The following is a 27,218-nucleotide window of genomic DNA, read 5'->3' on the forward strand; positions in this document are numbered from 1 at the left end:
TTCACTTCTGAAGTGTAGTATTTTTAAAAAGAAAACTTAATGTAAAGTTTTCTGCTAGGCATAGGTAGCTTTCAACATTTACAGAACCAACACTCAGGGGCTGGGATGGAGGACAGAAAACCAAACCTCAACAACAGTAGGTATAGGGGTAACCAAGTGCTTTGATCCCAGCCATGGCCACACCACCTTGCACAAGCTGAAGAGAAAGCCCAGTGATATCACAGATGTTATACCCAATAAAAATCAATCAGCTGGCCAGAGGATCAGCACGATCCTCGCAGTATCACACAAACAAGGGTGTGGGACATTTGTAGATCTAGAAAGAGAATCTCCAAAAGCTGTTTTTACTTCCCATGACAAACAACAGGTATTAAAAAAAGTTAAAAATTACTTAATACAAAATACTTTTGGTACTTCAAAAAAAATTTCAGAGGCCAGGAAGGAAAGAGGCCAGCTGATGTTAACCTGAAGGATTTTTATATAGGCAAGTCAATACTCACTCACACAACAGGACTCCATTTTCTAGAGCTGCTCGAAAGTCTTTGGTTCCAAAGTTTTTCCCAGTAACTGCCTATAAGAGAAAGAACTGAGAGTTAATTGGACACGTGCACAAAATTAGGACTAGCAAGAGCATCTAAGGAGTACTAAAAAACCCAGAACAGAAAAAAAATAACCCAAACAAAATAAAACAATAAACCAACAACCACTGATTCGGCACTTAGTTCATACTATTATTTTCTTATATTAATTTCTAAAGAAATAAGTATTTAAAAGTTCTTTATGCCTCAAAAGAAGTCATATTCAACATCTTAAAGTAGTTTCCTCTAGCATAAGTCAATCTTCAGCTACATTCTGTGGGAATACTTATTTTCTAAAGCAGTACCAGTTACACTGAAAAGCATAAAAAAAATTTCAAACAGAAGTGCAAAAGAAAGACAAAGTCTTTTATCTCCTGCTTCATGTTACAGCGCGTACACTCATGATATCTGGCACAAAGTATTTTAATAGGGTTTTTTTTTCATGCCACTTGCACCTAAGGCAGTATGACTAAAGAACCACTCCGTCAAGTCTGCATTACCACGTGCACGTCAATTCTCATTGCTTGGCAAGTGGTAGGACCGTATTAATGAGACTACTTTTTATATTAAGAGTGAAAAAGTAGTAAACAATATCTTATAAAAGACTTAAGATATTCAATGCCAAAAGCAAAACATTGCCTACATGTTTTCAGCAAAGTTTTTTTTTAAAAAAATAATTAACTCTCAAACAAAAGCATCAACATAGCCCCTGCTCAAGTCTATACTCACTTGAAGTCAATACTAGATCTTCCCTCTGCCTACATTCCTTGAAGAAATCGAATTTGGCAGATTTCTTTCAAATGTTCAGGATTAATACGAAAAAGATGCTCAGAAAAAGAGACAATGTTCTGCAAACAGTCCAAAAGAGAGGTTTTATCCCAGTTGACTACAGAAATGAAACACTAGGAAGGGTATTCATTTGAGCTTAGAGGTCACCAGGTTCAGTCACCAGCTAATTATGAGCCTCCCTTATGAACCCTAACCCTGACCGTCCTCAATACTGTGCAGGCCCACGGGCACACAATTAAACATGCTGTGGAACCTGCGTGCATCCAGAGCAAAGCTACTGGTTACCACAGTAATTAAGGAAATTAGTAGTGAAACAAATGAGCTGTGCTTGGTAAAAAGAGCAAAGGAGAGGATGTAGCTCTTTTATGATCTGTTACATTATCACCCTATTATTTTTTTCTAAATAGCAAAAGAAGGGTATACAAACACCAGAAATCCTACAATTTAAGTAATTCATTTTAACATAGGGGGTTTTTTCATTCAAATGCTGCAAGTTTAACCTCCCTACTGAGGACAAAATTAGATGTTACAAAAATTTTCTTTTGGGTTTAAGGTTTTTTTTCTAGGATTTAATAAATAATGACAGAGCATGAATGATGGCACACCAATTCAAGCTAAGAAAAATTCCAAAATTCGGGGGGGCGGGGGGGAAACACATAGCAATTTTCAACAACAAAGGATGATTGTGATTCCCCTCGGAGAACTGCATTTTATAAAATAGTCCTATAACAACAGTCTGTTCTTACAGAAAAGTAGAGGTTATATTATAGCAATATTTTCAGTAATCACTTAAAAAACACAGAATCTTAAAGTTACTCTTATCTCAAATATAATACTGTATTTTGCTTCCAATTTTGTATATTCAGTGATAATATTTTTGAGGAAACTAGCCAATGTAACAAAACAGCACTGAAAGTTTCAATACAAATATTTATGTTTCCTAGGTAATAGGACATATGGGTTATAAATTACACCCCTCATTCCGCAAGTTAGAAATTTTATGTTTGCATGACATACAGCAGAACTGTACCGTATATAAAGGCTGTAGGAGTGGGGTCTAGTTTTATGGTTACATTTCAAACTCCAATCAACTCTCAGAGTCCAGAAGTTGTTCTCATTTTGGAGCTGTCACTGACATCTACAGGACTACACAGTTCAAATGTTTGGGTTAATAGGGAGTTTGCTGGTAAGTCATTCATGCAATAAATGACAAGGTGTTTCCTTCAACTAGAGTTCAGCCCATCCCAAACCTGCAATGTCTTCTATATCCACAAACAATCTTCAAGCTGAAATTCCTTTTAAAAAAAAATCAAAACATCCTGGAACTGCAGCATGTAGCTAAGGCCTACAGTCCTGAAAAATTATTCCTGAGAAGTCAAGGAGCATGTGCCACTGAAGACAAGTTGAACTTCAGCATGGCCCCTCCAGAAGAACGTGAGAGTGCCATGCTGCAGTGCTTGATTATGTCTTCATGGGGCATCTTGTCATCTTTTCCACAGGAAAAACCCAATACCTCAGTCTCCAAAATAGCATGTGGAACATTTGACTACCACAAAGTCTTCAGGTACATGACCTCAGGTAACTAGAAGCCATCCTCGAACAACAAGCGAGTCCAATTGGAGTACAAGGTTGTAAATGCCTCTATTAGACTTGCAGACCTCTTAAAATTACATTAGAAGATGCTACACTGGAAGCATTTTGACTAAGTTATTTGTGCAGCCACTGCAGCAATCAACACTGATTTGATATACAGAATGGAGCTGTCAGACCAATCTTGTGACCCACACATTTTGACGACTATGTCGTTTGTTGATATTAAAATAAAAGCGTCGGTACTGCCAAGTTAGGTTTCATTAATATTGACTTTCAAAGGCTAACTAATAATTAAGTAATTAAAAGATATTCTCAAAGAACAATTTAACACTGGTGCTCGAAACCAAAACATCTTCCAAATTGCACAACATGTTGAATTTGTTGGTGTCACAAAAATAAGCACTCCATTTTAAAACCTGCTTTTGTATAGAGACTGAGAACTTTTCTCAGGTTGGACTTTCACCTGCCTCGTACCCAGCGCAGGGCATCAAGCTCAGCTGTAGCTATTACAGCCTGCAGAGGAAATAGATATAATTAAAAAAAAAAAAAAGGAAATACACGAACTGGCTCAGAGTTCCCTGACTTTTAAGATCCCGAGTAAGACAAAGTGAATCCCGCCCTAAGATATTACATCTTCAAACTATGTCTACGATTTTTGAGTCACTGTTTATTCATTAAAACTGGTTATACAGGGTGTGGTACTATTATGTAAGCATAATTGATTTTGGACAATTTTTCAACCTCTTAGGTCACGTGAGCCACCAAATAATAGAGAAAATATCTTGCAAAAGTGATTTTATCCATGTTTGAATAACTTCTCTTTCCAAATTACGTCTATTTTCTCTCCTCCATTTAGCTGAATGTATTATTCCTCTTAGACTGCTTTTTTATATGAAGAGAGCAATGACATAATTAAAGACTGCATCATAAAATCACATTTAATTGCTGCTATATAACAGTTTGATTTTGTTTTTGAAAGACAGCATCCCCTGTCCAAAGAATTTAATTCAAACAGTATGCAAATCAAGTCTTTAAATGTAGACATTTTGAAAATGCTTACACATACAGAGGGCTAGCTTATTTTCAGGTTTGCTGTGATTCCTGTAGGAGAAGACAAATCAAGGAGAAATAACCAAAGATCAACCATCCTGAGGATGGCATGACATCAAAATCATCACGGACTGAACAAAGAGCACAAAGCACAGAAGAATATAGATGATTACATGCGTCGGTACAAAAATTAACACTGAGTACGTTTCTTTGGTTTGTTGTGCTAGAGGCCAGATATAGCTAATCATAAAATGGGCCTTTTTTGCCTTAAAAGCTATCCAAAGTTGAAAGAACCTTCAATTTTAACAAAAAAGTACTAAGGAAGTTCATGTCAAGGTGCTTCCATGGTTTACACTGGTTTATACGGCTTTTAGCAAAAGGACAGCTCTATCACAGGCCAGTTGATGTTTACCATTGCACGGAACTCAAAGTGCAAGGGCCAGGTAGGTTTCTCAGTTTAACATTGCAGTGACAGAAACACCAAAGCTAGACTCTCCTCATCCAATGCAAGAATCATACCACATATACAGTCATGCTGGCTGACCAGTTCTCCATCACAAACATGTTAGCTGCTCAGAAACAAGAAGGCAGCACTGTATCATGCCCAACCTATAATCTGAACGATACCTTGGTACAGGTACTCACCCCTCCAGCCTACTCTCTCAGCCTCATTAAGAGCTCCTCTGCCCCCACTCCATGTAGACTACACCATCTCAAGCCATGCAAGGACCCTGCACAATTTGAGAGAAATGCTACCTGCATCAGCGTGAAGCATACCATTCCCTGATACAGGGTTGTAGGTTATGGATGGAAGGTTCCAGAAAGATACTGAACCACACATGATAGTGACTGCCTGAAGGCAGGCTTATGCCAGGATCTCATAGGGCAAGCAGTTAATCAGACGGCAAGCTCAAGGATACTACACTGATTTATTAAATTCAGGTGCCCAGCACAGCCTGCAGCAAGAAAAGCCAAGTTTATCATGCTGCAGAGAGGACTGCTTGTGTTCTCTAGGGAACTGGGACAATGATACAAATGTGACACAATGGTGCCATCCCCAGTACAGAGTTCTGGCTATGCTCTGCCAATTTCTGTCACAGTGCCTGACTCAGCAGATCACCTCACATTCGTATCTGAATTACTACCTTCCCAATGGCCTTTCTTCCCCCTACCCACTACCAAAAATCTGGATCAGACTACATGGCAAATGGCTCCATCCTTACATAATCCCAGCATTACATATCTCCAATTACAGTACTTGTTTAGCTCTAACCACCCTCATCCAATGTATCACTCCAGAACAGTACTGCTACTGTAGATGCACAAGGAGATATATAGGCTACACCCCAGCCAACAAGCAAGCAATGCAGGCAACTCCCAGTGTGCTGCCATCTGAACGGTTTGACCAGGCTTGGAAGTAGGTTCATAACACATTTTTATATAGTACTTTTAGTCCACTGCATTTTATGAACTGTTTTCAGAAACATGCCATACCTCAACTTGACAGATTTTATCTTTTGTGTCTTTCACAAAAGAAGAGCAACATCAAAAAAAAAAAAAAGGCAGTAAGGATTCTTCCCTCTTCTGCATTCAGATGTGCTACTGAAAGACCAGCCATCCCGTTTCAGGGCTATTTGTAGTCCCACTTAAATGCCATGCAGAATATGAACTTGTCTTTTAATGGCATACACAGTAGCTGCCAGAAAGTGCTGCCATTATGCTTTGAAGTGAATGGTTTGTGCTCTCTGGAATTTGCAGACTTCCCATCCAGTTTTCTGTTCTCAGTTGGGTCTTCCTCTTTTTTAAAAACCATTAACCAAAAAAAAACTTAACATTGCCATATTTTTCTCCTGTAGTAATTTGTTTTATCCAAATCCCTCCCAAAGGGCAGGTAGTAGGAGCCATATTTAGAGAGTTGCTGCACACAATCTTGAACACAAGTGGCAAAATCAAACTTTGGGTAAAAAACCCTTGACATTGCAGCAAACAGCCCAACCATAGTGATGACTAGATTTTTCAAGGTCAAGCAGTAGAAAAGAGTAGCTCATTTTTGAGGCAAGCAGGATCTGTCTCCCTGAATTTTGAGTCCCAAGAAGATGTACAGAAAGAGTAGGCATTCGTATTTTCCATCCGTAGGAAAATACTGCTGGCATTTCACTTCTGGTAGCAGCAGGGATGCCATGTCCGAAGCAGCAAAGGTCATTGTGGGAACCATGTTGTTATATTCCCTTCTGATCAAAAATTTGATTCACAGTCCAACAAACTCCTGAGAGGTCAGTCAACAACTGCTCAAGAAGCTGGTGCCCACAGAGGCTTTCCCAGTCAGCTCTCCAGCAATGAAATGATGACATTGCCCAACCTAACAACTGCACGAGAGTTAAGAGCAAGGCCTGGATTTCTACAAAAGGAAGCTCTTAATTTCAAATCTCACACCTCATTGCTAAAATCCATGACAGGTATGATTCCACTGTCATATAATTTAACTGCACAGTAAAAATAAGAAGGCTGAAGGAGGTGAATATCTTGCCACTGCTCACTTATACTGGACCATGTGAATGTTCCCCTTTACATCCAGAACACTAATGTTTTTCAGTTGGAATAATTCCCGCTCTATTGCTCAATGCCCTGTTTAACTCCATACCCCAAATCCCTGGGTATCATTACATTTCAGAGAATGTGGAAATTTTTGTCTTCAGCCCAAACTGCCTTTGATAACAAACCAGAACAGATATTTATAAAAGGAAATGGCTGATTATTGAAAAAGTCTTAACTGTTATTTTCTATCATCAACATAATGATGGGGTCTTATTGTGGCATGCCTTCTGGACAAACACGCCAAGACTCCTGAAATAACATAAAACTACATTTTTTTAAAAAGATGAAGAAAAACAATGAATAAGGGGCAAGCAAGAAGGGACATGACTACTGGTGCAGTAGGTGCAGGAAGCATAGATCTCTGCTCATCAGCTGCTTATACTCTGGTTTTTTTCAAGTTTTCTGTCAAATCACACGTAGAAACAGAATCTGAAGGATGTAAGTGATGTTTTTCTTCCAATAGTTCAGGGAATCCCTGACTTAGGAGATCAACGCTTCAGAAGAAGCAAGGATAAACATGTGGGATCAATCAAATCAGTTGAGCTTCCCTTCCTCCCCAACAAATAAGAACATCCCCCAAAGAAAAACAAGATGAATAAGCCTACTGTTGTTTATCCTAGTGACTGTACTGACAGGTGTCAAACTAAGAAAACCAACATAAATTATTTTGTGTGATAAAAAAAGTGTCACTGTATGAGCAGATGTGGGCAGCATAAATTAGATAATAGTAGTTGTTGCAATAAGACATAAAACTTGCAAATGCAAAGTGACATTTGAATGACTAGGCATCTCTGAAAAAAAGAAATCATTGATATTTTATAGTAATTATATAGGTACATCTGATTTATTGGGAAACTATTAATTCCATAAACAGTTTAAATGCGCACAAGCTCTAAAGCTGCCACCTTCAGTGACGCATGCCAATTTCAACTTTAACCATTTATTTTCTCATATGTATTTAAAACTAACTTTAGTTAAATAACAGTGGATATTTATGCACCTTCTCAAGAAAACAGAAGACTAACATTATTTTAAAATTTGCCAGCTGAACTCCATACTGCTTCTGTGATTTGTGGTAGGAGAATAGTGGCATTTGGCTCCTTAACCATAAATATTCCTCATTAAACAGAGAAAAGGATAAAGTCATGAAAAAACATTCAAACATTCTGTTCACCCTGAAACAAGCAGAAAGCAGCCACTGAATTCCACAAGCATGCAAAAAAAAAAATTCACTGAAAATTGTCTTTTTTAAGTAATTCACAGTAAAATGGTGGTGTACTAGACTTTCTGTCATAGAAAACAGTTAAACATACCCAGGGAACAAAATTATGAAGGAATGGTTTCTAGAAAAGTTATCAACTGAGATAAGAGAAGAAATGACAAGCAGATTGCAGTTTCACTGCTTAGATATCTTTTAATGACCATGTTTTGTAATATATGTACTCTCACGCTAGCCAGATTTTGAACTTGCCCGTTGTGAAAGTCAGTCACTCTGTATACCATTTTTTATTCTTTTTTCTGAAACATCGACATCTGCAGCACTGCACCAGTTGTTACCTAACTTCAGGTTGTTAACACCTTTCCAAGCTGGGGGATAAGCACCCAAGAGATAAATGAATTCATGTATACCTGTCACAACTGGACTTCTATGTAGTGTCCAACTGGGGCATACAAAAAGCTTGCCCTGGACAGAATGTCTACATGTTCTCAATATCTCCCTCAAGATGTTGAAATAAAAAGACTAGAAGATATTAGCAACAACACAGCTTAGAAAAGAGGACTTGGGAGAAGATTTAAGACACAGAAGGCTTTGTATGGCTGGCTGAGCAGTCCAGGAGAAAACCACGATCTCCCTGCTGTCCTGAAATGGCATCAGAGCCTCCTTTCCCACTCTCTTCCTCATGCCCATGTGAAGGGTCTGCATTATAACATTTATGCAGGATGATGACCTGCATCATCCAAACTATTTGTGCTTTAATACAGTACCGAATATATATATGTATATATTAAAAAAACCCAACCCCATCTCCATATAACTCCCTCACACATCCCATCACCTCTCCCCTGAACCAAACTGATCATGTCAACTGAAATGGGGGTTCCACGCATCAAAGAAAGGCAAAGGGCTGGAGCCACAGCATGCTGGAGATAAGAGAAGGATAACATGTGGACTTTTGTGCAGATTCTTGAGAGGCTTAACATACCCAAAGATCAAGTGATGCAGCGCCCTGGCATCCAGGCAGTACGTGACCGATGGGATGGATGGCCACATGCCCTCACAAAGAACTTCAAGTTCAGACAGTAATAATGAAAAAGCTCCACCCCCAAAACCTCTATACAAAATCTGTCTGTATCATTTCCTTTGCTAAAAGAGGAAAACAAAATCTATGACAACTGCAGCACTTTGGTTTCAGGTGAATAAGAAAAAAAATCTGTTGGTTTTTTTTTTTAACAAGCTTCAATTAAAAAAAGAAGCATTACTCACAACATTAACAGAGGAAACGTTAGTGATAATAAAAATCTCATTTGTTCAGGACAAATGTGAAAAAAAGGATTAAAGCAAATACAAGTTTAGACTTTTTGCTGTAGATGTACTAAAAATTACATTTGTCTATCATTTTAATCTATTATTTTATATTTAGTATTTTAAATATTGTCTCCATTTCACTGTAATTGAATCTCTAAATATTTTTTGTTCATGTAGAACAAAAGATAAATGCAAACTATAAAAAGCCTTTGGATGTTTGTATTTTTTAAGTTCAGTTTTACTACTATTATCATTCCAGGCTGGAGTATATGCTGCAAGTTTCAATACAGGCTGTCAGTTCACTAGCATCTATTTTTACAGGAAGGACCTTAAGGAAAACAATATCTTTGCTTATGCTGATTAAAAAAAACATGCTAAAACTGCTATTTGCAAGCAGGTCCCTCTTGGGATTATTTATGTAAGTGTCAGAGAGATACCAGATGAAATGGCCAAGAGCAGTGCATGCTTCTGTCCTAGATTACAGTCCTTTTACAAATCAACTGCCTTGATCCTGGGTGTATTTAATACTTTGATTTTCCCTATATTTTAAAATGCGTACTTCTCCAGAGGGCAGCACTGGTGCTATGAGCAAACCAGGGAGCTAACCACAAGGTCTTGAAATGACAGTCAACCAGAAGAGAAAAAAGGCATCAAAGAAAGTGCACACAAAAGAGAAATGCTTTAGATACAATTGCTTTCGCATGTTTAGCGAGGTTATTCACGCATGGAAGTAATTTTTTATTATTACTGGAGATTTGTCAATCTTTTCAAATTTTTCAGCCCTTATTGGAAGCAGTACTTTGAGCAACTTATATACTGAGACGTGGATTGAGTCTGCTTCAACCAAAAGCATTGACAAATACCCCCCTTTCTCACGCATACACCCAGTTGTGCACCCATGGGGTTTGGGGAACCAACACCCTCCTCATCAAATCTTCCCTCCTGTCCCCACATCGCCTGACTTTTATATTTCTCTCTCTCCTACACCTACTGGCTTTCAAGCCATTTCACCAGGTTTTCTTAGCTCATTAAGAAGGCAACATATGGACAGCGAGCAAAGAAATTTTGTGGAAATGAACACTTAACAGGGTCAAAAGACACTAAAAAGGTAATTAGTGTCATGACGGAGTCTGGAAAAAATAGTCACAACATCACTTCCCAGTAAACTATGGCACTTGCCATTAATTGCAGTGCTTAAACAATGTAATTTAGAAATTTCAATATTATCTAGCCACAGATATGTAGAAGTACGCCATCAGGTAGAAGTTCACTGAAATTAATACTGAACTTCAGCTGGAGAAATATTATGCTCTTCTCTGGAGTTTGAATAATTCAGAGGGAAGGATTAGCTTAAAAGAACTCCACGGATCTGACCTGTTTAAATAAAAAGAAAAGCAAGATCGTAAAGCTCTTGTTTGGTAGTTGGGGACTTTCTAAACCACGTTTACGTTTCGAGATATGAGAGTAGGTAAGCTGCAAGATAAGCTATATAGAACAGTGACACCAAGAAAAATTGTATCCTGCATGTTTTTCTGGGTGTTTATAAGGAATTCTTAAAAATAATAAGTTGAAAGGAATATAAACATGTACAAATAATTATATTGGGATATTTGAAAAACACTGTGCCTGGATCACATTACTACGCTAGGAGCAAGGTTCCCTTTCAAAGGCTCCCTTTCCCAAGGCTTGCAGCAATATACTGAATTACAGCTCCTTTACCACAGTGCTGGATGGCAGAGGCCATTGCCACTGCTTCACAGCACCATCTAATGAGAGACATCAGGTACGACATATGACCAGAGGCTCTGTGCTTAGATGTAGTCCTTCTCCTTGGCAGGAGATGAAAGAAATTGCCTCTGGCAAAGAAATGAAATAATTGCAGTCAGAGAAGGAAGGATGGCTATGGAGGAAATTGAAGTCCAAGGGAGCTACAGAAGGATGGCGTACATTTTAAAAGATGACAGGAGAACAACCAGAGGAGCCAGAATTTCAGTCTGGGCAAAAGAATAAGTAAGTTTAGGCTCAGTAAATTTTGCTGACCAATGCTTGTCACTGATTAGGTGTTTGAACAGTTCCAAAATATGAATACTGACCTTTTAGAGTATTTAAATATAAAGGAATATTTCATGAACACGTAGCAAGTTAGTCAAGTGTCTTTATACTTCGAGAACTCTGAAATAAATATGCTCTTGTGCTTGACCACATAGCTTTCAGCTTTTCAGGGGATCCTATTCTTGCTACACCTCCTTCAAGACCCTTCTATCACATCACACCAGACACAGTGCCTCCCTGAACAGTACTCACCTATTATTTATAATTATATATACACATTTCCCCGCAAGATCTAACTCTTTCCCTGTTTGAGATATATTTGCATTTACAAAAATGAAATGTCATTGCTAGAGGAAATCAGGGATCAGGCTACCATCAGTCTCAAAATCAGGACTTCACCCTACTTAACAATTTAACATGACTGAAAAGTTCCCTCTTTATGCACCATACTGCCCTGTTATGTCTTTCCTATCTGAACATTTCGGTCTTAATGTTTGAGTATTTATTAAGCCAAATACATTACTACCCCACTCTTATTCTCCAAGGAATTCTTCTGCTTGGTTTGCAAAACCACAGATAGAAGAAGCACTAGCAGCTACCCAAGTCACAGGCGGCCCTGCGCAGGGATAACTGCTGCTCTACAATTAAAGCATTGAGGTGAAGAGCACAGATGTCCAGAAGGGAGGCATGACAATTGCTGCTCTTCCAAACTCTTCCTCCTTCCTATCTTTCCTCTTCAACATCAGTGCTTATCACTCCACCTCTGATCCAGGCTGAGCATCGCATATGACCCAAGCGTTACTCAGCCAGCTCCAGCATGACACTTCCTCCAGCCATTTTACTGCTCCTCTGCAAATGTAGCTTTATTTACCTAATTATTTAAGGACCCAAACTGGTTTGACAGGGTGCTTTCCTCCTTGCCTGGGTGTGTTTAGAGGAACCCAAGATAAGACTGACTGTCACACCAGCTACACAGAGTTACTAGTACACTGCCCAGAGGTAGGATTTAATTACTAGTCAACAGCAGCCTATCTCCCCCTTATTACAGAAGACAATTATAATTTGCTTATATTTATTATGACATCCTTGCAGAAATGTTCATGACTATTTGTAAACAATTCCATACTTTGCAAGGGAGAGGCATAAATTTATATTACAGTTTACATATCCAATTTTTTATATAATTACAAATTTCTACATTGCTGGGAAAAAAATTGTTTTCCTCTGAACAAAAAAAAAAGTCAGCAGTGTATTAAAGAATTTATCTGCATATGGCTGATACATCCTTTCTCAAAGAGATACACTGACCATAACTCCTGTGAAGAAAAAAAATAGTTTCCAATCTGTAGTGGGCTCATTTACATATATTTGTATAATCACCCCTAAAGATACAGCTAGAGTGATTAAAAAAGCCCCATAAAATGCACACAAGAAAAGCACTGAGATAAAAGCAGCCAATTGTACTAGAAAAATCTATCCAGAGCTATAAATACAGTCTTGAAAGACTACTCTCTTCTATTCATTTAGTAGGATTATGCTTGTACCTTGTAACCACAGAAAAAATGCACATTTTGGATTATAAACAGATGCATGTATTTTGGGCATTTTTTGTCTCTAGCTTAACTTTATTTTATCTTTAAAAATAACACTGCATTAAATGGAGAAATACTATCAGTAACCCATACATTTTTTCACAGACAGAGAATGCACTGGAAGACTGAGATTTTTTTCTACCATAGGCAAGATGCCTCAAGCATTTCAAATTTGAGCTACAATGTTTTCTATGACCAGCTGTCTTCCAGGGTATGTAGATTTCAAGAATGTCTTAAGTTTTGCCTAGCAACAGACAAAGCACAGACTGCCTCTAAATTTCAACATTTTCCTCCATACATTTTGCATGAAGTTATGCCAGTTTCTGCTGCTTGATCTGGTATGTGATTACCATTTCAACATGAAATTTTTTACCATTTTATTTACAGCTCAATAGAGCAGTTGAAGATACTTTTCCTACCATAACAAAAACAGAGAAGTGCTTTTAACATTAGGTCACTGCTTTATCAAAGCAGAATGATGTCTTTGGGTTTTTTTTAATTCAAAATTCCAGAGAGAAAGAAATGGTACTTTGTACTATCGACGCTATTTCCAACACAAGATTTAATTTTGTTTGGGGGCATCGCAAAATCCTGTGCCTTATTAGGCACATGTCCTCTTAAATATTTTCTGTTAGAACAAGAAGTTGAATGTAAACTTAAGCTTGAAGCATTCAAACATGACTTGCACAACATTTACAGACTAACAAAGGAATTATCCCATTGAGTTAAACTAGTTGTCCATCTCACCCAACATCCTCTGTCTGACTGTGACCTGTACCAAGTGTGTCAGCACGTTTGCAGGGTGGGGAGGGAGGATACCAGTACTTTCATATTTAGAGCAGAGGTGTTTCTAGCCTTCTCTATAATTAAATGGTAAAAAACACAGATAGGGAGAGCAACACATCTTTTCATAAATGGTTCTCTTGCATCAGAAATCATTATATAAAGGAGAAATATCACCCACCACTTCCTCCTGTACCCATATACCAAGTTTTTTTAAATACTTACTTGCTTAAAGATTTGTTTGCAATATTCAACATACAGAGACATGTATCCAGAGATAAGTCTAAACTGTTAAATCTACATAATGTCTTTTTAACTAATGCATGTAATGATGAACACGCTACTAAAAACTCACGTATCTTATGCTGGCCAATATTCTCTAAGCCTGGTGCCTCAGTTTGAGAGCCTGCATTGATAGCAAATGTGAATTCATACAGAATCTGGGTGTCACTGCAAAACTGATCTCCTATCTCTTGACATATTCTGACCTCTGCTGTTATAAAATGGAATTTATTTTGTCAATAATTATTTTCAGCCCTCAGCTGAATAAGAATTTTCAGTATCTGCAATTATTTGGGGTAAAGAAATGATGGGAAAATCACTTTTATTTTATACCATGAAACACAAAAATAAAGTGCCCAAGCTTTTCTTTCCCCCTCACAGTCCTACCATCCTGTCACTTATTGTAAGCTTCATCATTTGACTATTACATAAATACATATACTTTCTTCTTTTGGCATCTAGACACTATACGCTACCAAACTGTCCCAACACCATCTTTCTCTAAGAATGCATTGTTTTAGGCTTTTATGACAGACCAGCAAACCCACCCAGCACATACCAATATACAAACTATTGCTAATCTGAAATTATTCATACCTAGTTTCATGCCTAGTTTTAGGCAGCACTTTCTTTTTTCCAGTTTAAGTTGCATTGTCATTACAAAAATATTCTATGGTAGACTAGCAGGCTCTCCATTATGTACAAATCTAGGACTTCATATTGAATCTTGACAGCACTGGTTAGGAAAGAAATATATTCTAAATATGCCATACATTAACACCAGTGAATGTGTAAATCTGAATGAACAGTGGCTGCATTGTTTGGCAAAATTTTGAAGTCAGCAAAACACTGCACTTTTAAAGTGATAGGTACACTCTGAGGGGAAAAGAAACAGAGTGTGTCCATCATGATTCTCTGTTTCCAAACTTCTCTTTCCCTTCTGGCTAAGAAGTCTCCTCTTAGACCCTGATCTTGAAGATTAAGGTGTGAACCTGTACCGTACTTATCACAAATGCTCAAAGATCATTTGCTCTTCCTTTCCCATCGTAATGCCTGTCACACTTCAAAATAAAACTGCATGTACAGCTTGCATTATTTCTGCCAGACTTGTTGATTCCCCATGGCTTGGGAGATGATAAAGTATTTGATCAAATATATTTATAAGCATGACTTTATGAATTTAAGACTGTATCTCCCAGTCAGAAAACACTTTTGGTTAAGGAATAGAAAGACAGCAGCACAGTGCACAATGAGTGTTTTAGCACCAAATGCTATTTTTATCCTCATGTTTAACTAGGAAAGAGACCCTAATCTAAAATCAGCCAGATCACCCTTATGCCAAGAGGTTTAAGAGCTCTTTTAGAACTACAGGTGGAAAATAGTCTTGTTCAGTTCTTTTCAGTCTGTTTTCACCATCAACTTTGTTCTTTCTGAGCAATACTAAAATTAATGGAGTTTATCGTTCTGCATGCAACAACTTTTATTTTCACCTTCATGCATATAGTTAAATGGTTTTTTTTTAAATAATTAAATATTTTGCTTCTGTTGAGACAAACATATGGAAATTTGCCTTAATACCTTTATTGGAGTAAAAGCAGGAAACACAACAGCATAATATAAATAAACCACTGAATCTTAGAGGATCCTCAACTGTAACTACAAAACAAACAGCCAACAAAGCTCAGCACAGCACCTCACTCCATTGCACAGATGTCCTGAGGACAGCCTGTTAGTTTATAACCCCCAACCCCTCACCCTCCATTTCAATAACCATCCTCAGACATTTTCTTTTGCCTTCAGTTGTAACCATCATCTGCTGGAAACTAAACCAGAACGGACACCTTCAAAATGTTAGTGCACCGCCAATGCACCTCCAGTAACAAATACATAGACTGTCACTAAGAATGCCAAACAACAAGTTATACAGACTACCACAAATGTCTTTAGCATTACAACTGACTTTTTAAAAATATGGAACAACTTCAAATTAAACATGTTAGGACAGCTCAGTTTCCTACTCAAAAATTTTATTAATAAAGACAGCAATTTTGGACAATACAAGGATGAAGGCTCAGTTGTGCTCTTTGTATAGAGACCACCCACCAGTATCCTGCAAGTGGTCTCAAAAGTTTATGTATTGTTTTCAACGGTATTATAGAATCTGGCAGGTATTCAATCAAACCAATAAAGTTCTATGGTTAGTTTACTTTTGTATTCTATCAAAAAATGTGATGAGAAACTGAATAGCCTAAACCAAAGAGTAGTATGATACAACAGAAAGTTTGAGAAACCAATTCACAAAAGTAGAAGTAAACAGAATTCACACAACTAGCATAATAAAAAGAGTCAGTCAAGTTTAGGTAAAAAAGTAACTAAAGACAAAATATAGAAGAAATTCTATGGCCATAATAGAATAAACAGAAAGTACAGATCAGGCATGATGATGGTGAACAAACAGATAATGAAAAGATGGTTTCGATGTTCAGTTAAAGAGCTGGCAGATGCTTCAGAGAACCATGGGACTGGGAAAACAACCACTGAGAGTATAAGTGTTGAAGATGGCAAAGCTTGGAAGAATTTGCTTAATTAAAGTTCTTGTCTGTTCTAGAGCATGCTCTAAGCCATTAGCAATTATCTCCAACTCACAGGGCTGGAAAGGGCTCACTGACTGAAAAAAAAAAAATTAAAAATAAAAGATCCCCTTTTGACATGCAATGACATGAGAAAGCAAGCAGAATAATAAGGGTTAGAAAAATATTTAGACTATTCTCCCCAACTTTGGTTTCTAGAAGGGTATTAAATATTGCTGATTCTACCACCACCAAGCCATAGCTTTTTGGGAGGGAGTAACACTTTGGTCTGAAAAGTTACTTTTTTTTCCTGCCTTGGCAAACTAACTGGTCTGACACACCAGAAAAGCAGTAAGTGGGCTATAGATGGAATGAAGTTATTCAACTGGGAAAAAGCCTTGTTATTTTATTTAAAGACAGACCATGGAAATGCAATCTAGGTAGGGAAATTAAAAGGCCATTACGCGAAAGTGGGAAGACCACACATGTACAGAACAAATTTCTAAGGTGACAACATCAGACTGGGATAAGGGACTAAACTGGGCCCAAGAGAAGTTATTTGAAATTCCAGGACACTCCAGTATGTTCTTTACAGAATTAGGTCATGAACAACCACCATATATTATTAATAAACCCAAACTGAGACATTGCATGAACATTAAGGGGGAAGACAAAAGTTTTGTATTAAATTCCTCAGTTGGAGCACTGGTCCAAAGTTCAGCAAGGGAAAACTCAGCAGAACTTGGCTACAAAATCTTATTCTTAAAGCAGGGTAACTGAACACATAAATAGGATATTCCTGTACATCTCAAAACAACGTTAGTTTTTTTGTTTTATAACAGTTTGTAGGCAGTCACCCCCACACCCTTTTATGCAATGCCACTGCCTTAAGTGGTCATTTATCAGTTTGTATTGGTGCAGCAGTTGTCTCGCTCTTAGTTTGGTACATGCTATTTCATGTACCACGCTTCAAAAAAAGAGGTTTAAGAGTATGAGGACTAGTTATTATAAATAAGACATGAGAGGGAACACTTCTTTTACAAATTTATCAAAGCAAGAGTTGTACTAAATGGTTTACTTTGCAGCAAAGGAGATTGTCATGCATTAGGGAACAAAAATCAACCAGAAAAGTTAAGTACCAGTTTTTAAGAGGTTAAAGTACATAGAGATAGACAGATAGACAGACAGATATGCCAGGAATGGTCTAGGTATAAGAATATCTAGTTTTACAAGAGAGCAGTGATGAACTACGTGACCCTTAAGCTCCTTTCAGCCATATATGCAATTTTCACATAATTACTCAGTCTCATCATCTAAATACCAAACCCAGTGAAAATTCTTAGTTAAGCATGTAAGTATCTCCAGCATTTAAAGGACAAGACAGAACAAAGTGAGTTTCAGAGGGAGTTTTGGAGTTGTTTTGGAAATTAGGTTCTTCAGAGCAACTGCTCAAAACACACAACCTAGATGCAAAAAAGGTCTACAAATAAATCAGTTTATTTTAGAATACATACCCTAAGTGTCTAGCCAAAAATTCAAACCTGTAATGCCTACTATGACATGACATTATTAAAACAACAAAAAAGAAAAACTGCATAATAGGTGGTACAGACACAAGTACTACCCCCACAAGTACTCATAACTACCCAGATCAGAGTAATTGCTAACTCTGAAGACACACAGTTTAAGTGGCACTTACAGTATGATATATAACTCAAACACCAGTTTCTGTAACTCTAATGTTGTGGTAAAAGTTGCATAGAGGACTATGATTTATTAGAATTTAAAGACTGTGGTACCGGTCACATCCAATTTACGCCCTCTAATGAATTCTGTAATAAATTCCTATTTATGGCCTGTTAATTCTCATCACTTAGAGGGGATGGGGAGGAAGGAACTGATTAGTCTTTATGTGCGAAGTTATTAGTGTTACACTGCTTAGAGAAGCTCTTAGTGGTCCAGCTGTGCTCCTCTGGTGACCTGCTGCACTGGAGATGCCTGCAGAGCTGGGGAAGTGCAGGGTGGTGGTGCTGAGGATGCCTATGCACCACTGGCACCTTCTACATTTCCACAGAGACTACATGATAGTGTCAGACAACAAGAAGAAAGAAAATAAAATCTGTTTTCCCTTTCCTTGATGGAAGATTGTCTTGAGCTAGTAAAAATGACTGACCTACAAGCTTTCAAGGATAGAGGGCTCCTCCTAGGCACCTCCAACGACAGAGTTACGTGGGAATGAGGCAGATACCAGCGGAGAGAATAGCTGCAACTACTGCAGGGTTTTATTTGAAGAATCTCCAGAAACCACATAAGAAAAAGAACATATTTTGGAAGGGAATATTCAAAGTAAAAGTAGGTCTGGACTTCACTACATAGCTTTTGGTTATGCTACATGAATCCACCTGCTCAAGGCATCATTTTAGACATGCATATTAAAAAAAAAAAAAAAAGAAAAAATCAAGTTTTTGCCACCTCAAGGAAGAACATGCAAAACTCAACAGAGCCTTGCTGCCAGAGGTGAGAAAAGAAGAAACACGGGACAAAAGTAGAGAGCCCTAGAAGATGTGCTATTTGTGTTTGCATTTCAGAAATGGGGGTGGAAAGACGAGAGGAGCCACTTCTGTTGTCAGCCCCATCCCCTTCAGCACACACTGTCAGAGTATCCAGCATAGCCCTTATGTAACCCTGCCTCAGGTCTGCAACAGAGATACGACATTTGCTACACCTTGGTCTCCTGCCTTTGCCTATACCCAGTGCTGGAGAAGGCGAGAGCCTGGATAATTCCAGTTCCACTGCTGCTTCCAGCAGTCCTGTGCAACATTAATGCTGAATTCGGGAAGGTTACGAAGAAACCTGGCACATTTAAACAACCCCAAGGCCTGATGACTAAATATTTCATGCTAATGGCACCTGGCACAAGAATCTTAAAACAAACAAACAAACAAAAAATCACAAATATGAAAGTCTGTATTAGATTTATCAATAGAGGTCAAAGGACAGATTTGGCATCAACAAAGTAAATGGCTCATCTTTCATTTAATGACTTTAAAGAAGTAAATTAAAATTAAATAGTGTCCAACAAAATAATCAAAAAGCATACTAATATTCTTGCCTACATCTAGGAATAATACAACATAACTATCCAAAACACATCTTACCAAAACAAAAAAATGGGTACAATAAAACAATTCTGAAAAATATATTCAATATTATTTAAAACCAACTTATGCTTTTTGAACATGAAAGATTTCCTTTATAAACACTCTAATGGCAAGTTGAGAATTCCTGCAAAATATCTTCTGAATCCTTGGAAAGTCACAATACACTGCAATCGAAGACATTGCTACTTTAACAAATCTGAAAACTTGGCACAAAGTGAAACTGAATTAAGAAGTAAAGATTTTCATGGCTAGTGACGTTTTTTTGAATAAATTTGTGATACTGAAACCTCTGCTAAAAATATTTAAAAAAACCTACATGGGAACAATACTGTGGCAGAAAAGTCTTTGTAGCCCTATAGTAAAGTAATTTTACAAACATTGTAAAGACTTTTGTGCTACTCAAAAATGCGCAGCATTATTCAGAATAACAGAAGATAACTGACAAAATATCAACTCAACTTCTTTCTGTCTTGATGTTACTTTTTTCACATGAATGAAACATTTGTGAAATTCATAGCATTTGAATGCCAAATACACATTTTTTCAGTATGATATAGTGAGGGATATTTTAAGACGCTGGAATGTCATTAATTTGTGCCCCTTAGCTCAGCATTTTGTAAATTATTAGCTCTAGAGCACCAAAACAAAGTAAAACCTCTCTAAGCCCATTTCATCCGACTACTAGCATTTAATTTAAACATGACTTCAAGAATCTAATGCCAAAACCCAGCATATGCTATTTATCATAAAAATGAGAAGGAAGTCTGATGTCTTTCTGTAGGTATATATTATAAAAGAGCAACATGGAGGTTGGGGGTTTTTTCCTTTTTAAGCCTAAAGCTTGGTCCTTTCACTTTCCCAAGATTTCACACAAGTACCTACATTTCTGCTAGTAACAAGTCTCCCAGGTTTGACATGTCACTGTCAAACCTCTTCCTATAGCATCAATAGGAGGATAGGGAAGGGAAAAAAGAATGTAATTGAACATAATGCTATTTAACCATTGGTTTTTCTGGTTACAAGAGAAAGAGGAGCCTCACACCTCAAAAAGGGAACAAACTTGTACTATCAGATGCCTGTTCCTGTTGAGTTTTACAGGAAATAGCAAGTCCTTGGCTGCTGTGCTCTGTCACAGGTGGCTGCACAAAGGGTTACAGGACCATCCAGCTCTGTAGCTCTGCTCTCTAGAAAAGCTTCAAACTCCGAAGAGGTTATAAGAACCCCCAAACAGGGTTAAAAATGAAATTACAGGGGGGAAAGTGAGGAGCTTCAGAAAGTTTATGAAAGTTTGGCTCCAGGAAAGAAGTTCTCCCGAGAGCAGACTACTTTGTGTTTGTTTGTTTTTTAAATCCATGAAACAGAACACACCTACCACTTATCTTTTCATCCTGAGCAATTCATTCGAAGTCAAAGCTTTGGTCTGAAGCTTAAGATCTTTTCTTTTCTTTTATTTTATTTTATTTAGTTCTGGGCTACCCTTAAAGGAGCAGTGAGAGAGGTTTAAAACTGACAACATCATTCACCAGAAATACAAGTTACCTGCTCTTAGGCAGTTATGGAGTTCACTTGTTTCAAGTTCTTCAAGTTTGAGAAAAAAAATCTGGACTTCTAAAATTCCCTACTTTAATTAATGACTTGCTCTAACTTGACTTTAAATGAATTTAATCACTATGACAAAGCAGTGAAAAAAAATAAAGTTCAGCATCACCTGATATTTCAAAGTAACATCTTTAAACTGGTAGTTTACTGTTTAATCAACCCCCACTTTGAGCCACGGGACCCTTCATATTAGGCTTCAAGCAGAAGAGACGATAGAAGCACTGTCCTCATTGACATAACTCTGAGACTTGAGCAACAATAGAGGCCTGAGATTCACAAGTGGTGGTGAAGAGTCCTGCTGCATTGTCCCATTCCCAGCCAGCTCTCTCTAGTGGGGTTCTCTGTCCTCACAGCGGGAGAGGACAGAGGACTCCTGTGGCCCCCTCCACTCCCAACCCAAAGATTTTGATCAGATAATTTTAATTCACATGTATACAAGAATTAGGGGTTTTCTAATAATTCTACAAGTCCTCCTTACCCAAAAGGATGCAGAAGCCAAAAGGAACATATTGAGGAAGAGAAATTGAGGAAAATCCACCACAACTGGACAAAGAAATAGAATTTAAGCATCCATTTTCCAACTTTAAAAAAAAAAAAAAATCTAAGAGATCTCATTTTCATTCTGAAAAGTTATCTGGAAGGTTTTTTTTAAGTCATTATTTACTAAAAAAAGAAAATAAGGTCACACAGAAGCACTGAAACACAAGGTAAATAATATCCATAACCTCATAAAAGATACTTAATTTATTTTCCCTGGCAGCTGTTTTAATCCCCAGTTGGAAATACCTTCTCTCTATTTTGTGCTTAAAAGACAAAAAAGTTCAAATTCACAGGCAGGCTGCTGTAGCAGCTCTGAGTTCATATGTTCCTGTTCACCTCAGCTGGGCAATTTCCTAACTCTGATGGGCGCCAGTAAAGGCATCAGATTGTTTAACATCCTATGTAAATAACTGGAGATGAATGCTCAAATCCACCAGCACACAGACAAACAAATCAGCAAAATCAGCAATATGGTAATTCAGCATGATGCTGAATTCAACGTAAACATTCCCAAAGGAATTCAACAGGAGATAGGAAGCAAGATAGATTTGGGTACTGTAGCACGAATTACAGCAGAAGGTCCGTCCACACGATGATATTCAAACCAGAAAATCCCACTCCACAGACAGTTTATGATCTGGAACAAAGAACCTTTACCTGCTCCTAAAAAAAAAACCCCAAGAAACCAAAAAACTCACACAAAACCTTCTCCAGCCATGAGTACATCTTAAAAGTGTTGTGGGAGACATTGAGTACTAACCACCTTGAACCTTCTCCCCCACAAACTTAATCTCTGCAGAGTTAAACAAATATTAATAATTGAAAAGTACACAAAGTGATTTTACTAGGGGGGTAATTAACAACTTCATTTCAGTTTAGCAGCTGATTTTTAGTTGGCATTAAACCAACAGGAGCTTAAAAGAACCTATTACACAGGGATAAGTTTTTGAATAACCTTGTGAGTTACCAGCTGCAGTTTGATGCGGCCCTCAGACTTCAAAGGATCCTTTCATAACAAAACAGGACAAAGGCAGAGAGGTCTTTATCATCATTTATGGTAAATAAGAGACAAATCCACTATGCACTAGAAAGCTGAGGTAAGGAAAAGATTGAACTTTGCATGAGCTTCATCAACGTTTTAGGAGCTCTCAATTATCCAGTAGTTTTTGATTAGAAGATGCTGGTAGTTTGAAAAGGCAACAACAAACAGTCCAGTAGCATAGAAGAACACAGATAAAAAGCTTCTGCTACTCTGCTATCAGCAGATGCTTGTGAGGACCTATCACCACACTGCAGTGGAGCACGTGCCCAGGAATTTTCTGACACCCTAAGTGAACAAGTCGGAGCCTCCCATCCTGGGCATAGACAGCTCAAACTCTTAGTTTTCTACTGTTCAGTCTTAATGGTTCTTATAACTCTAGTCATGAACATTCACGCAGACAGGCAAAACTGACCATCCCTGGCACCAGTGTTAGAGGAATTGCACATTAGGGTCTAATCACGAAATACACGCACTGCTAACAATTAGGCCGTGTAGAAACACAAGGATCACCCCCTCACCAGAATTCACTGATAAAAAAAACAGCAAGGACATACAGCTTAAAATTAACATAGTGTGAAATGAAAAGTACAAACCCTTAAGTGGAAAACTGCCAAATGTAATTTTCACAATTACCATTTAATTTAAGAAGCAGATCAAAAGAAGCACATCATTTACATTTTCAAACATTAAGTTTTAAAGATCAAAGACTTCTAGTATTTCCAGACTGCATATATGTGAGTAACTTAGTTCAAGTAATGAATCTATGCAGAGATGCTCATTTGCTCCACGCAGCAGTTTCCCCATCGTCTGAGACTGTAGCACGTGGTATCTGCAATAAGCATCATCAGCAAGCACCCACTGACACTATATAGGAATAAAAGCAAGAGGCTTCAAGGTCTAAACTAGCAGTGTAATTTTCTGACTGCTGGAGAACTCTCTCCCTTAAACTAGTCACTGCTTCAGAGATTTTTTCACAGCTCCAGCCTGACAGCTGTGACTTAACAATACTTTTACAATAGTCATTAAAGATTCCATGTCATCACCAAAACTGTGTTTTTATGCTAAAAAGAGAGATGTATTAAACTATGTAAATATTCCAGAACATGTCAGTTTAATTCCATGTCAAAATGACACGATGACAGCAGAGGTGATAGTTCAGTGACCACTGGGAGCTACTGCAACAGATCCTGGTCAAATTCAGTGTAAAATAGAAAGTGTCCTGGCACTTATATTCAGGAAACAATTGAACTTTTAGTTCATACTGAAAACTCATGCCTACTTCTGAGCGGTCCCAAAAAACCGCAGCTCAGAATTCAATATTAAAACCAGATTTTTCTCAGCAGAAAACCACAGAGCATCATGGCCATAAACCTTATGCTAAAAAAAGAGACAATCATTTAAACTGAACCAGTAAACAGGAGCTGCTTGTGGAAGTTGAGAAGATGACCCAAACTTCTCTTACTAAGCTGAGGAACATGATAACATGAGGAGTATGTGCAACTGTGTTCGGTACTTGACTGCTGGTGTTACAATACCATCCAATCCCTGAAGCGTTCCTTACAGCATGCGAAGATCCTCAATACACCATACTATCTATCAGACAGGTCCCAAGCACATGATGGATTTTTATCTGCATCTCCCTTATGTTACCTATTTCCCTTCCAAATCACAGGATTAAAACTATTTTAAAAGTAGATAGAAGGAGATATAAAATACTAGCATTTACACAGGGTCTTTAATTCTTATATCACAATATTACACATCTAACACCAGAAAGAAAAGGGCAGAGGAAATCCACATACCTACCTCAACATGACAGAGTTTAAAGCAGCTTTCTCAAGAATAGCTTCTTCAACAGACACTTCTCATGGTAAGGATGCTGCAATTCTATAACTAAGACCATAAAGCTCTTGAAAAAATGAACAGCCATTATATTTTTACAATAGTTGAGGCACCTATGTATTACTAGTACTCTGGTAACAGTCTTCCTTAAAGATAAAAGAGGTTACACAGAAGCAAGTTTCATACTTAAGCTTTCTGTCACAAAACATAAAAAAAAAGAGCAATATCCAGGTTATTTACATGAAGAAAATGATGTGTTGTGTCTGGCTGCAATTAACATGTAGCAACCTAATCTCAAAGGATATTTATATTGCATAATGCTGTGGGTATTCCTGCCAGACCTACATGGGCTCGCATGGATTTCTGTCTGACAGCAGCCACACTGCTCCCAGTTCCCAGCCTACAACAGGCAAGCAGACACAGTCAAAGCACTTAGGGGTCTTAATCTGCATCTCTGTGAAAAATTCAAACCACTATGTGCAACCTAAGCAACATTTAAATGCACTGATGATTAAAAAAATGGTGAAATTGGTGCACGTCACATCTACCCCCGCTAGTGGTCTGCAGAAGAGTGCCCCTGCCCAAACTGGAATACAGATTCCCTACCATCAGGAAAAAAAAACAAAACAAACAACACATATACATCTCTTGAGTGGAGAAACATGTGCTAGGTGGGGTCTAGATGAAAAGGACCCGGAGATCCAGATTTCCTCTCTATATCCTCCCCCCCGGAGCAATGTGGGGGGGAGCATGCACAAGGTTCACCCGTTCCCATACTGCACAACAGTCCAAAAATAAAGGTAAGATGTGGCCAAGCTACAGTCACAGCACAGCTGGGTTAGGGATAACACTCTAAGGAAATTTTAAAAAATAAATAAATAAATAAAAGGGAGGTGAGGAGGGCTGGCATACCTTTACAAACAGCTGAGACACACCAATATCCTTTCCACATTTCACTCGCCCATACTGGAAAGGTAGCGTGACATTAAAAATATCTTCTACTGCCAGAGAGACATCCTCCTCTATCCTACCTCCTCTGTTGATCAGAGAGGAAATAAAAAATAATCAGATGAGTCACCACTGGAAGTCTGCATGGCTGGATTGCATCTAGCCCATCAATGCACCAGAGACAGGAAACCAAATTACTGCCAGCCTCCCAATCATCTACTGGGATGCTGGAAACTGCTGTTCCAGCCTTACGCTTTATTACCATGACCAGTTAATAAGGTTTTTCCAAGAGACTTGCCTGCAGACAAAGACCAAATCTTGTTACTGAAATGTGCATGTTAAGTATTTTGTGTTCTGACAAAATTCACCGTTATACTGAGAACCAGATATGATTTAATAGCATTATCCTTCTTAACTATGGTATATCCAAATATGTTTAGGAAAAGAACATTCGCCTTTTTATTACAATTTTCAAGAGGAGACAGTTTTCAGAAGGAAAGATCAAAGATTCCGCTGGAAGATCGAATGATACAAGATTTTAGTTGCCACAATAAAAAAATAAACACTAATTTTAGAAGTTCTTAGCTGGGGAGGTAAGAAAGGGAAGCAGATAAAAAAGGAACCATAAGCACATATATACTAGCATTTTTCAGTCAGGTCTAACAATAGGCTTCCATGTCCCATGGTAGGTAAGGCAGAGGAGATACTGATTTTACAAATATGTAAGTGAAAAAATTAAAATAAATGTAATAATACATTCAGAAATTTAGAACAGTCTCCAGCGGTATTCCCCCAATGCTTTAAATTCCTACATGCAAAACAAATGCAAAAGAAAATCCCAGATTTATAAAGCCAGCACGTTCTACTAAATTTCACAATTTAAATACTCACAAGGTAAGAAATTCACTTGAGTAAGAAGAAAAAGTAGTTATTTACAAATAACCTTAGGTGCACATTTGTCCTCGTCCCTTTCCAAGCTCCTCTTCTCTGTCATTTCTCCACAGCGCACAGCTCCCAGCCCTATCCAATGACACCTAACATGCAGACCTTCCTGGAGTCTGAGAATACTTTGCAAGACCTGCCCCAACGTCACAGAGGACTTTTGGATTTTATCAGACACATGAAAGTTAGGTCATTAGTGAGCAACCCAGTCTGTGCTTTTTAATGGAGATCTGTCTTTGAAAAAATTCATCCACACATAAGACTCACAGCTGTGAAGCAATACCCTCCTGAATAAACATCAAGTTGATGTTTATTATATCAGGGATGCTTTTTTCCCTCCATAGCATCAGGCAAATGTCTGTGAAAGATATCCATCTGTACCTAGAGCTTATGCCTTCATCCTTACTCCATTTCCATTCAGTCCAAATAAAATCGACTACAAGTAACCTTTATCTATATATATATACACATTTTATTTTTATACATATATATATATATATACACACACATACACAAAGGTGAAACCTTTCTAATTACTTAAGACAGTGTCATTTTGTTACAACCTCAACCTCTTCCATTTTCAAAAGAACCTGCAAGCAAATGTCTGGCCCATTTTCACTCAGGAAAATGAGTGAAACATTTTCAGGTTCATCAAAAGAGGTACATTTTGTCGGTGGCACTGTTTAGGCAAACAGAGCACGGTGACACAAGGAAGAAAAGAGTTTTTTCCTAG

General features: G+C 37.8%; 1 protein-coding gene across 12 annotated transcripts in view; it reads right to left on the minus strand.

The window, feature by feature from the left end:
• LMO7 (LIM domain 7) overlaps window positions 1–27,218 on the minus strand; it is a 131,446-nt gene that overhangs the window by 95,257 nt on the left and 8,971 nt on the right. For all 12 annotated transcript variants that reach the window (XM_032678242.1, XM_032678239.1, XM_032678246.1 and 9 more), the window contains exon 2: window positions 501–571. In XM_032678242.1, the coding sequence (XP_032534133.1) occupies window positions 501–571 (71 nt within the window). The remainder of the gene's footprint in view (window positions 1–500; window positions 572–27,218) is intronic.

The sequence above is a fragment of the Chiroxiphia lanceolata genome, chromosome 2, assembly GCF_009829145.1.
Source record: "Chiroxiphia lanceolata isolate bChiLan1 chromosome 2, bChiLan1.pri, whole genome shotgun sequence".
In the NCBI taxonomy this organism is placed as follows: domain Eukaryota; kingdom Metazoa; phylum Chordata; class Aves; order Passeriformes; family Pipridae; genus Chiroxiphia; species Chiroxiphia lanceolata.